The 12,687-nt window shown below is 47.9% G+C and overlaps 1 protein-coding gene across 6 annotated transcripts; it reads right to left on the bottom strand.

Annotated features, from left to right (window-relative positions):
• Positions 1–3,410: 3,410 nt before the first annotated feature.
• On the bottom strand, positions 3,411–12,410 carry LOC120827893 (uncharacterized). Of its 6 annotated transcripts, none has more exons than XM_078102201.1 (9): positions 12,267–12,410; positions 11,157–11,312; positions 10,484–10,685; positions 10,011–10,290; positions 9,623–9,705; positions 9,352–9,525; positions 9,114–9,201; positions 5,887–7,056; positions 3,411–5,397 (listed from the first exon to the last, which is right to left on the bottom strand). In XM_078102201.1, the coding sequence occupies exons 2-8, from the start codon at positions 11,246–11,248 to the stop codon at positions 5,912–5,914; spliced, it is 2,064 nt and encodes a 687-aa protein (XP_077958327.1). In that variant the 5' UTR covers positions 11,249–11,312; positions 12,267–12,410; the 3' UTR covers positions 3,411–5,397; positions 5,887–5,911. The 6 variants fall into 6 exon arrangements, with proteins under 6 accessions (XP_077958327.1, XP_077958346.1, XP_077958333.1 ...); XM_078102220.1 differs by having other exon boundaries at positions 11,096–11,312; positions 12,267–12,399; XM_078102207.1 differs by having other exon boundaries at positions 11,590–12,324.
• Positions 12,411–12,687: the final 277 nt, after the last annotated feature.

Below are 12,687 nucleotides of genomic sequence, written 5' to 3'. Positions count from 1 at the left end.
CATTGTTCGTATTGTGTAAATGCATCCTGCACTCATTGTTCGTATTGTGTAAATAAAGCCTGCACACATTGTTCTTATTGTGTAATTGAATCCTGCACTCATTGTTCGTATTGTGTAAATAAAGCCTGCACACATTGTTCTTATTGTGTAATTGCAGCCTGCACACATTGTTCTTATTGTGTAATTGCAGCCTGCACACATTGTTCTTATTGTGTAATTACAGCCTGCACACATTGTTCTTATTGTGTAATTACAGCCTGCACACATTGTTCTTATTGTGTAATTACAGTCTGCACACATTGTGCTTATTGTGTAATTGCAGCCTGCACACATTGTTCTTATTGTGTAATTACATCCTGCACTCATTGTTCGTATTGTGTAATTACATCCTGCACACATTGTTCTTATTGTGTAATTACATCCTGCACTCATTGTTCGTATTGTGTAATTACATCCTGCACACATTGTTCTTATTGTGTAATTACATCCTGCACTCATTGTTCGTATTGTGTAATTACATCCTGCACACATTGTTCTTATTGTGTAATTGCATCCTGCACACATTGTTCTTATTGTGTAATTAAAGCCTGCACACATTGTTCGTATTGTGTAATTACATCCTGCACACATTGTTCGTATTGTGTAATTACATCCTGCACTCATTGTTTGTATTGTGTAATTACATCTTGCACACATTGTTCTTATTGTGTAATTAAAGCCTGCACACATTGTTCGTATTGTGTAATTACATCCTGCACACATTGTTCGTATTGTGTAATTACATCCTGCACTCATTGTTTGTATTGTGTAATTACATCTTGCACACATTGTTCTTATTGTGTAATTAAAGCCTGCACACATTGTTCGTATTGTGTTATTACAGCCTGTACTCACTGTTTGTATTGTGTAATTGCAGCCTGCACACATTGTTCTTATTGTGTAATTACATCCTGCACTCATTGTTCGTATTGTGTAATTACATCCTGCACACATTGTTCTTATTGTGTAATTGCATCCTGCACACATTGTTCTTATTGTGTAATTAAAGCCTGCACACATTGTTCGTATTGTGTAATTACATCCTGCACTCATTGTTTGTATTGTGTAATTACATCTTGCACACATTGTTCTTATTGTGTAATTAAAGCCTGCACACATTGTTCGTATTGTGTTATTACAGCCTGTACTCACTGTTTGTATTGTGTAATTACAGCCTGCACACATTGTTCTTATTGTGTAATTACATCCTGCACTCATTGTTTGTATTGTGTAATTACATCTTGCACACATTGTTCTTATTGTGTAATTAAAGCCTGCACACATTGTTCGTATTGTGTTATTACAGCCTGTACTCACTGTTTGTATTGTGTAATTGCAGCCTGCACACATTGTTCTTATTGTGTAATTAAAGCCTGCACACATTGTTCTTATTGTGTAATAACAGCCAGAAAACGTTGTTCTTTGTGTAATTATAACCCACACACCATGATGCGTTTGTGTAATTACGACGCGCACCCCTTTTTGTTGTAATTACTTGTGTGTTTGATCCACCTCTGGATCCATCTTTGATGCACCCTCACGAGCTTTAGCTGGGTTACACTAACATTGATTGTATTTTATTTTGACCTACAAATTGCAATCAAGTTTAATCAGCAAAAACTACAACTTGTATTTTGAGTTCTTTATTAATAGCTGCAGCTGTTGTGAGCAGACATAACAGCTGGAATGGGTTTATTACTTTTCTTACGTGTTTTTTTTATTGGGTAAACTAAGTTATAACTACATGGCATTTACATTATACTTGATTCATTACTATAAAGAACAGCGCCTACACACAATCCATGTACATGAGCTGAAACTATGTGCTTGATGTAGTATAATATGAATTCTCCCTTAATTAAAATTCAGCTATTCTTTAATAATTATTATAACATGAGTGATAACACAATGTGTATCTATATGAACACAAGGCGTTTGGAATATTTGAAACTGGGAACAACTTGAGCGATCGCGGTCCCGCGGCTCACATCGCATTGCCGGTGGGGGCGGGACGTCTCATTGTCGCCGGTGTGAAGCAGGGGTCAGCGCGCCCCCTCTCGGTGAGAAGTGAGCATCGCGCGGTCACGTCCACTCATTACGACCCGAGCGAGTTCTCACTGAGATTAAGGCCGCGATCAGAGTTGAAGATGTACGCGATGGTGCCAGGGATCAGAGGGGGGGGGGATTTAAAACGTTCAGTCCTGTACGTCTATTTTATTTGATGTTTTTCCTTCCTTGTCTGTATTTATAGCGCCTTCCTTAAGCGCTTTTCCCCCTCAGCCAGGGGAGGAGGAAGGAGCGGGAGGAGAAACCGGCCTCCCCGTTTGGAGTTTACAGGATCACAGAAGAGGTAAATATCATTTCCATAACATTTGAACCAGTTAAGCAGCAGCGCCATGCAGATAAACACCACTGTACGCGCCTGACAGCGCCAATGAGGCCGCAACTCCGTGATTTGCCGCTCCGCCAAAGAGGAGGGATGCGAGCGCAAACACGGCGGGGGGGGGGGGGGGGGGGGGGGTCAACTGCGCTCTCTCTCTCTCTCTCTCTCTCTGCATCACTTTCCGAGCAGCCCCCCCACCCATCGAGTGGTGGTGATGTTCTAGGCAACCGTTGCCTCACTTTTAGGGAGGGAGGGAGGGAGGGAGGCCCGATGGATGCCGTCCCCAAGGTGAGTGGAAAAGAATAGCTGCAACACACTGCCTGGGGGGCGGAGAGGGAGGGGGGGGGGGGGGCTGCACTGCTTTGGGTGATTCATCTATTGATTCTCTTCTACCCGAGCATGGAGGTGCACATGTAAACACACATATATTAGCGGCCCTCGCAGCGCACATGTGCGCACCCAACGCGCCTCCCCCCCCCCCCCCCCCCCCCCTCCCTCCCTTTAAGACCCCCCTCCTCGCTCGCTCGCCGCTTCAACCATCCCATCCCGGCTCTCCGGCGGCTCGTGGGCATCTCCGCGCCGGAAGGCGATGTGATGGGCCGGCAAACCGCGGATGAATAAGGAGATGAGGCGATGAATAAATAATGAGTGTGTTTTAGTGCTGTTTGTGTGTGTGTGTGGCACCGATGCAGTATTATTGATTGTGTCTTCGTGTAAACTAGTAATCATGTTATTCTGTGCAACACAACATGCATAGGATGCTTTTTCTCACGTGGATGAGCACCAGCAGCTTGACTCATGGTGATGGCATCAGTGAGTGAATGTTAACCAGCGTGGATGCTTGAGAGTGAAGATCGGTATGAAGGTGTCTTGGTGCAACAGATGAATTAAAGCCGACGCTTCCCTTTTCTCTTCTGTTGGGATTTGACCTTGACCGTTTGAGCTGAACAATAAAGGGGGGGCGGGGGGGCTCAAAAACAAAAAAACATTTCAAATGCTTGCATCACTTTTATTTTCACATATGGTGCTTAATTAACTTCACTCAGAAACGCTGTGTTGACCTAAATTAGATTTTTCTTTCTTGGGGATTATCAACTCAACTCATTTTTTTGGACGTACTTCATAATAATATAAATTGATAATCATTATAAACATGAATCAAAAATATGTGCCCTCTTTTTTTGTATTTATATGTAAGAGTTAAATGCTATTTCTTCAACAATTGTTACCATTTATGAAGGAGCTACTCATTCATTTCATTCCTTTTTCTAATCCTTTGAAGGTTGCAGGACGGGCAGAGGTGTGACATGCGTACATGTATATATATGTAGATACATAAGCAGCACACTGGTTTCAACGCCGCGGCCTCCTCTGCTTCCCTGAACCCCGACGTGTCCTTCAGGAATCTCGCTCCCTCAACAATAAGCGTCCCAAGTCTCTTCTGTGCCGGCGTCTATTTTTTTTTTTCCTTAAAAAAAAAAAAGGTTGATCCGCACCGATAGCATCTGGGATCGTAAACGCACATGACAAGAGTAGCATTTCACGTTGCGCCGCATTAAGGCATGCGACTTGCTTTTTGTCTGCGCCAACGCGAGCGCCGCTGCTCGGGGTTGAAATTCAACCTTTCGCTGCTAAAATAGGATAATGCCAGAGTTGTCACTTGAAGTGGATATCATCTCTTTGGGCAGGAAGCAGAGCACCGGCACGCGTTTCTTTTTTCCACAGATTAAAAAAAAGAAGAAGAAGGAGAGGAAACGTCGAGACTTGGTTCTCTTCCTTTGGGGCGGTAATGGCATTCTCCATGACAACGGCGGTGTGACACGGCGGTGCCCTTGAGGGCCGGGCGTCCCCTCTGTAGGAGAGGGAGGGGGAGGGTGGGGGGGTGGAAACACGACAGGGTCAACGGTCACCTCCCATCATCCCCCAGCAAACCGTCCTCACTCTACCTGAGGAGGGGGGAGAGAGGGAGAGGGAGAGAGAGGGAGAGTCTTGAAGCAAGCCCACTCAGTCCAGGCCTGGCAAACGTGGAGCTTTCGCCACGGGCGGTTCTGGCTTGGTCTCTACCTCGCACAGCTCCCAAGGCCAAGGCCCGATCGATACTTGTAGCAGTGCAGACTTCTTTTTGGCACCCGAGTATAGCTGTGCAGTGTTGCCCCGAGGTGTGTGTGTGTGTGTGTGTGTGAGAGAGCAAAGTGGACTGCGTTTATTCAGGGAGGCGTCGACGTGCTTGGCGTTAAACTGATGCTTCCAACATCAGTTGTAGTTGTCGGATGTGCAGGAAATTCTCAAAAAATCATTTATTCTGGGGAATTGGAAATGGACTTGACAGCCTTTAGAAAGGGGAATATCAGAACAATGGTCCACAAGAGCATTCACAAGCCGCAGTTATTAGAAGAGAAAAAATGGTACTTTTAAGATACATTGAGCTACAGAATGAGAAGTTTCCACCAGAACTCACGTGATGAATCTCACAAATGCGTCTCAGAGTGCGAGGACATTTCATATTTAGAAACAATGCTCTTCTGCCACCTGGTGGCTGCAAAAGAAAAAGGAGTTTTTCTGCAGTCTTCTTGTCTTAAAGCAAACAACTGAACGCCCGGAGGGAGAAGACTAACAGAGAAAGGGCCTTTCACGGGGATGAGCTCTCCCCTTTGGCACATCTTCAGTGAAAACTCAACTAGGAAGTGAAGAAAGAAAAACAGGAACGCTGTCCCTTCAACAACCCGGGTTCTGTACGTACGGCTTGATTGACAACAGAAAATGTTCCAAGCTTTGAGGTCCAAAACGTGAAACTGGACAACAAAATGACAAAGAATAGAAACAAATCATTGAAAGTTGCAAATCTTCTCCGTCTCCCCACGAAATGACCCAGCGGGCCTTTTGTTTAAGTTCCCTGGAAGCGGGGCGGCGTCCTCGCTCCTCAACCTAAACACGGACGTGTGTTCAAAAGACGTGGGAAGAAGCCGCCGAGGCACCTGCAGCGACACACACACACACACACACGTATTTACATGACATCTTTCTCACATAAGCAGGATTCACAAAAGAGCCCCAAGACAAACAGTCAAATGTCCAGAAATAAACTTTCAGTGTCTCCACGCCAAGAAATGTCTAAACAAAACATGCACATTCCTTTTGTCTGTACGCAACGTCGATGTGAAGTTCCCCGAACTGTACAAACTTTGGAAGGAAATTGTGTGTCGGACCTAGCAGGCTATTAAAAAACTATTTTCAGATGATCTCTGTCTCTTGGGAGGCGTTTTGTGTCACACCAGCACTGAGCTCTGGGGTACGACTGCACCACCCAGAACTAATGCTCATGTCCGTCACAGCCAGTGTTTGAGTATCACAAAGTATTCTCATGGCTTCTTTAATAATAGTTCTGGTCTAGCTGTCCTACAAGTACCATGCAAGTATCAAAACTCTTCACACACACACACGCCACTAAAAACCAGCGTGCTCACCGTATTGGTAGGTGGACATGGGCGCTCAGGGGAGTGGACCGCCGGGCTTCGAGGGCCCTAATCCTTTCCCGCCACTCTGGAGACGGGACCTCTGCACGGCCAACGCCACCGCCTGAGCAAACCGGGACGGGGCCGCGCCCTTTGTGTCCGAAGGCTCCGGCGCCGCTGCGCTGAATCCTCGCACAGGCCTGCAGGAGGTGGGACTGGTTGGCTGAGAGGAAGCCGTCGCATCGTCTCCCTCCTCCCCCACGTGTTCATCGAAGAAGATGGGTGGTGGTGGAGGAGGGAAGAGGTCATGTTCTTCCTTTTCTGGTACTACGTCCTCCTCAGCTTCCGTCTCCTCCATGTCTGGACTCACAGGCTCTCCACTGGGGCTTTGGCACTCGGCCGGATCCTCCTGAGCCTCACTGGGAAGTTCTGGGGGCGCCACCCCAGATTGATCTTCGGGTTCGACCTCTTCCGTCTGCTTTTGGACGATGTCGCCGGCCTCGGGCCCGGGCGAGCCTCGATTCTCCTGGTCGTCCACGCCCTGCGTTGGCTGAGGGGGCGGCGGAGTCTCGGCAGACGAGGGTTCCGGACTCCGCAAAGGTGTTTGAGTCTCCGATCCGTCAGGGGATGGTGGATCTCCCCCGGCCTCCGTCGGGTTCCTCTCGGCCTCAGGAGAAGCCTCGCTCTCGGGGTAGTGCCCTCCCGTCATCTGGTCCGGTTCGAGTTCTGGATCGCAGGCCTTCGGCGTCATGGAGGGAACCACCTTGAACGTGGTCATCCCCTTCCTCTGCGCGGGGGCCTCGTGCTCGGTGGGGAGGTTGGACGCCAGGACGGACTCCAGTTCTGCCCCGTAGAGCTCGTTATCTGAACGCCTCGGGGACACGAAGGAGGTGACGTTGGAGAACTTTGGGAAGGTGGCGGAGGTCCTCAAACGCTTGACCACGGTTGCTCTGGAAACGGACGACGTCAGGACTTTGGCGAGAGCGCAGCGGGCGTCGGACAGATCCAGCCCTCGAAAGGAAGGCCGGGTCACCTCGTGGAGATGAGCGAACAAGGGCCGCGAGGAGGACGAGGAGCAGTGGGGATGAGGTGATGAGGAAGATAGTGAGGGTGACAGGTTCATCAAGTCGGTCTGGTCGCATTCGCTCAGCTCCTCGGCGGGGTTCAGGGAGCCTGCTGCCCCTGCAGAAACAGGAGAGGGGCATAATTAAGAGAAATGTCCTTTTGAAGAAATTAATTGATTTTAAAGTTCTGCAAAGTTAACACCAAAAATATCCCCAAAACTGGGAATATCTGCTTAAAAAAATAAAAATAAAAATCAGTGATTCACTGTGATTCATTTTCATGTTTTTTGGAGACACGCTTTAAAAGAAAAAAAAATCTTTGTGGTTTCCATTCATTTTTATTGTAATATAAATACTTAGTAAGAATGAATAAAACAGCAATATGAAATAGTAAAACGTTACATTTTCCCGAAAAAGAATCGAAACGAAACATAAATATAAACAAAACATAAAGAGGTAGAAATAATTTAGCAGAGAAAGAAACGAACATGCAACATAGAAACTATGAAACTGATTTATGGAAAAAGAACATTTATAATAATATAACATATATTAATAATATATAGACATTAATATAAAATAATACTGACAAACTTTGTTAAAATAACAGATGAAAGTCACAGAATTTCCCCCCCAAAAATGAGAGACAAGAAGACAAAATAAAAACAGGACAAATAAAAAGCACCAAGTGCAGCAGGAAACAGCCACAGACATCCGTAAAAAGCCACTCAGACGGGGAGGAGGAAGAAGAGGCCGACGCGGGAGGAGGAGGACAAAGAGGAGAAAGGGGACGGTGGGAGGGGGAGAAGGCGGGTGGGGGAGGAGACGACAGCACCGGCAGCCCCTCAATCAGCCCCTCCAGGTAACAGAGAGTCTGTAAGCAGGAAGGAGAGAGAGCTTTGAGGCGCCGTCACGACAGGACGAACACGCGGTGAAGCCCCCGTGAGCTCGCTCGGGGACTCGCTGTCTTTGTTCCACGCCGGGAATTAGAACCAAGACGCCGCTCCGGGGGGGGGGGGCTGGTAATTACAACACAGAGAGTTGACATCTTACTCTTTTTTGTCTCCGGCTTTCTCATTTATTTTATTTATCTACGTAGCGCCTCAGTGCTCGCCTGAGTGTTTCTCACATAATCATGGCCCCCTAATGACCCGCGTCCGACAACAGAGCGGTCAGCGTCCGCTAAAAGCCGTCAGGGGAGAAGCTGAGTCGAGGTTGGGAAAAGATGAACTGACACAGGGGAATAAAAGGCTCAGACAGCACAGGGGTTTATCTTGGAACCGACTGGGTTCTATGAACAAGGCTCTGCGGGCCGCTGTAATTGCCCTGAGTCGGGGTTAAATTGTTCGATAAACGCGGGCCGTTTCTTTGGCGGATTTAACTGCTAAATCATCCCGTTTGATGGCATTCGCTTTGACATTTTAATCTTGATTTAACTTGACCCCGTGGGGCGCCGGCTGGAGCCGTGCGGATTTGGCAGATACAGGAATTCAGCCCACTTTAAACCTATTTGATTTCTGCTAGAATACTGTAACGGGTCATTTGGGATTATGTTACCGGCGTATGTCAAGTCTTGTGCCACCTCGATGCGATCACCACTGCATAGCAAAGCAAACCGGCTCACCACGGGGACGGACCCGGCGCTGACCGCATATCCTATTCATGGGAACTACAGTGATCCACATACAAGTCTGATCCATCATCCCAATGGTTTTCTATCCTATTGATTAAGAAATATATATATTTGTAAGAATCAAGTTGTAATACTCATTTCAGCCACCAGATGCCGAAGTGCACCACTCCAACATGTTCTATAGGAGGAGTTTTCTTCCAGGTGCATTTGTGTGTCCTCCATGAAACACAGGGGTCATATTTTGGGTTTAAGCACGCTGTGTAAAATAAGACTCACGCGGTACAAAACAGAAATGGTTTTGGTCACATTTAGATCATGTGGCAGAAGTGGGCTTTACAACAAACACCAAATGATCTGCTCAATTTCAACGGTAAACAATAATCACTTAGAACATGAATAACTACTCACATGCCTCTCAGGGCTTCTGTATCTAGAAGATGAAATGCCCAGAACAACCATTGTAGTCATCTGACAGCCTCAAGATCCACTAGTTATTCTTCATTTTCCTCAGGAGGTCATCAATCATCAACGAAGGTTTTTACCTTTAACCTCGGCTTGAACCCCTGTGTGTGCACCGGGGGGGGGCGGGGCCCTTCTCCTGGTCCTCCTCAAGGTGCATCCTGCAGACATCTACGGGGAGATAACGACACCGAATGACATCCCGCTCGTTCCGGTGTTTCTTTGTCGGTCGGGAAACACCGTGGACTCGGATCGAAATCTCAATTTGTGGCAGTCACGAGAATCAACAAAGACCGAAACGGAGCCGAAGGAAGAACCCACCTGTGACCCTGCGGCGTGGCAGGTACCGAGGTTGCTCGGGGCGCTCTGGGAGGCGCACATGGGCGGCTGAGGGGCTCGTCTCTTCATGGGCGCGTCTGCCGGAAGGGTGTGAGAAGAGGAGGCTTCGGTTCGCGCCCCGAGGCCCGGAGAAGCTGGGACGCTGCCTGCCCCCCTCTGCCGAGAGGAGAAACCGGAGCCGTTAGGCCACAACAAAAAAAAAAAAAGCGGCACGCGGGTTAGATTCAAGCCGCGCCGCGCCGCGCCTCCGTACCGCTTCGCCTTTTTGCTTCCTTCGTCTGAATAGGCTGAGGAACCCCGTGTTGTCCTTCGGTTTCCTCTCATTCTTTGGCGGGTCTGCATGAGAAAGAAAGAGATCAGCCTCGGGTAGATGTGAACGGAGGGAGCGCCGGCCGAGCGCGAACGTGCCGCTATGGGTACAGAAGGAAGGGAGGTTCCCGCTTTCACTTCAGGCCCACCAACAATTTCTTTCTTTTTCACTTTCACGCTTTTCATCATGTTCAACCAGACCCTCCCCGAATCGTTTCATGGGTCAATTTTGCTATTTGCAAAGCGCAGGATCTGCTGCGTCCCTTCTAGCATGAGCGCAGCTCGCCCAACTTCTACCAACTCCAGAACAAAGCGAAGCAGTGAAGTCACACCTGCTGCTTCGGGGGTGTCGGGTCGGCGCTGGAGCTCAGCGTGCTCACGGCTTCCCGCCGTGTCTTTGGCAAACACCTCCCTCAGCCCGAGGTCATTGAGGCTCTCGGTCAGGTCCAGCGGCTCTCCGGACCCGGAGTCCCTCAGGAGGACGGTGGTCCCCACTGGAAACTCGCACTTATCGCACACGGCGGGCAGCAGCATTTGGAGGGGCACTCTGGGATTCACTCGCACCACGGCCTTGTGGGACTTGTTGTAGTTGATCAACAGACGTACGGACGCCTGCCGAGAGAGGGCGAGAGAGCGAGAGAGCGAGAGAGAGAGAGAGCGAGAGAGAGAGAGAGGCTCGGTTTTCAACCGTGAAATGAACGCGTACTTAAAAACAGGCCAAGATAAATATTGATTTTTCTTTTGTTTACGGCTCGGATTGCATCCGCGGACTTAATGAAATCAGCTCGGGCTTCGTGGTCGTTACCTCGGGCATGTACGGCCTCCTGATCTTTTCCTCCGCGGCTTTAGGCTTCAGCACGATGGTTTCCGCTTCCAGCGAGCCAATGGGAGAGTTGGGTTTGAAGCTGATGTTGTTCTTGTTGGGCGAGAGAACCTCGACGGTGTGGTCGGACGGATTCAGACGGTAGTTTGCACAAAGGGTCACCAGCAAGTCCATCACCGGTTTGCTGTTAAGAGGAGGAAATAAGCCACCATGATCAACCTTCAGAGCTACGAAATTCACATATTGTTTTTAAATTAGAGCTGGTGCAAGTTCATCATAAAATTTGGATTTTCCAGGGAGGGAATCAACTGAATTCTGAATTGTAAGATAATTGTATTGTCTCTATGAATATGTAAATAAGGTTGCAGCTTTTTTTATAAGATCTTTCTGTTAAGATCTACTAAAGGCTTTTCTGGGATTTGTCTTAGAAGGATGAAGAAAGACTTCCAGATATAAGCCCTTGATAGGAGTCAAGCGGTGAGAAACACTAGGTCCTACATTTCCCATAATGCAATCTAAAAAAAGCACAGGACCAAGATGGATTCAGGCCATTAACAAAATCATGCAAATTAAGAATTGAGAAGCCAACTCTACCCAAAATCATTGGACGATACAATCGGCCCTGTGTGCACACCCCCGGATCAGTGTGTCCCACCTTCCGTGCACCGTGGCGTTCTTCTCCAGCCCCCCCGGCAGAAGCACCGACAGGAAGTGGTCTCTCTCCAGAGGATCGGCCGGCTCGTCCATCCCAGCGGACCGCAGAAAGCCGCCACCAGATCTGAAGCGGCCGCTCGGGGGTCAGGCGAAGCTCCTGGACAGGTGAGAGGGATATCAGCAGGTAGCAGGAGGGGGGGGGGGAGGTCTGACCCCCAACACCCATGAATGAAGAAAAAATGTTTATTAGCAATGAAACTAGTGGCTAATAATCGTTTTTATTGATGCATTATTTGGTCAAGAAACTCCGGTAAGCTGCGCAAAAATGTTAAAAATTTAAATGAGCTTAAAACCTTTTAAGATAATACACTAAGAAAGTACACTTTTGTCAAAATATCAACTGTTCCTCCCGAAGCGCGGAACGTGACACTCACCTGGCGGTGCAAACCGAATCACAACCAAACGCCACTGAACGTGTCACTCCGCGGCGCGTGTTTCTCTCAAACAGCGACTCGCAGCGTCTCTCTCTCTCTCTCTCTCTCCCTCCACCTTTGACCTTTGCGTAGGACTCGTCACACAGTTTGATTAACGCCGACGCCCCTCGTGTCTTCATGTCTTTTTGGAGTCAGCGGTCCATGAAGGTGGCCGAGGACGGACTACTTCAATACTTTAAACATTTCAGTTTAAGTTGTTAAATATCGACACGCCTATATTCACAATGTAAACGTGTGACATGTGTCAGACTGGTCATATAACATGTTTATTTATTCCTACTGCTAAATACAAGTATCAAACTGAGGCTACACAAATAAATGATTTCAGTACACAAACAATTAGTTCAGTGGTAGAAAAGTAGAATCACGCCACTATTTCTCTAATGAACTGATTCTGCTATTAAATTACAGCTAAATGAAGTGAATGAATGTTAACCCACCCAAAGAAGCCTGTCTGTCCTTGGCCGTGTTGTTCAAGCAGTAATGCTGACTTCTAAATAAGCTTACACTCTTTCTCCGGTAAGAGGGATTAGTGCTTTCTTAAAAGGCCTCCAAGCCGCCCGCCTTTAGAAAACACTCCATTGATTGCACACGGACCCGTAGCCTTTTGCACTCACTTGTGTCCACAGAGTCTTTCCCTTCTCTATTAGCCGTCTCTTCTGTATTATTGAGTGCTAAGAGGAGGGAGGGTTGAGGAACGTAGATGTTCTCTCACCCCCCCCCCCCCCCTCCCTCACTGATGTAATCCCTGTGTATCAGAGGCAGCGACCACACCTACAGGCCTGCCCATGTCACGTGACACTACTTTGCATGGCTGCGTGTTTGTGTGAATGCTGTGTGTTCATCTTCACCGGCGTGTGGCTGGTAACCTGCTGGCGTTACCAGTCTGCAACGTGGAAACTCTTCCCAGGCTGATAAATATGGCACTCAGTTTGTTAAAGGCCACTAATCCCCGTAAACGACTGATGCACTCAGGATTTAGAATGACCGTCGCTAATCTGATATCCTCTGTCTTTCTTGTTCAGACGCAAGGATGTT

The sequence above is a fragment of the Gasterosteus aculeatus genome, chromosome 1, assembly GCF_964276395.1.
Source record: "Gasterosteus aculeatus chromosome 1, fGasAcu3.hap1.1, whole genome shotgun sequence".
NCBI classification, from domain to species: domain Eukaryota; kingdom Metazoa; phylum Chordata; class Actinopteri; order Perciformes; family Gasterosteidae; genus Gasterosteus; species Gasterosteus aculeatus.
This window is presented reverse-complemented; position numbering and strand designations above follow the sequence as displayed.

Coding starts and splice junctions, on each gene's coding strand:
- LOC120827893 (XM_078102201.1), bottom strand. CDS start 11,248: ATGGACGAGCCGGCCGATCCTCTGGAGAGAGACCACTTCCTGTCGGTG. Junction 10,686..11,156: donor AACGCCACGGTGCACGGAAG/GTGGGACACACT, acceptor TCCTCTTAACAG/CAAACCGGTGATGGACTTGC. Junction 9,202..9,351: donor GCCACGCCGCAGGGTCACAG/GTGGGTTCTTCC, acceptor ATCTCCCCGTAG/ATGTCTGCAGGATGCACCTT.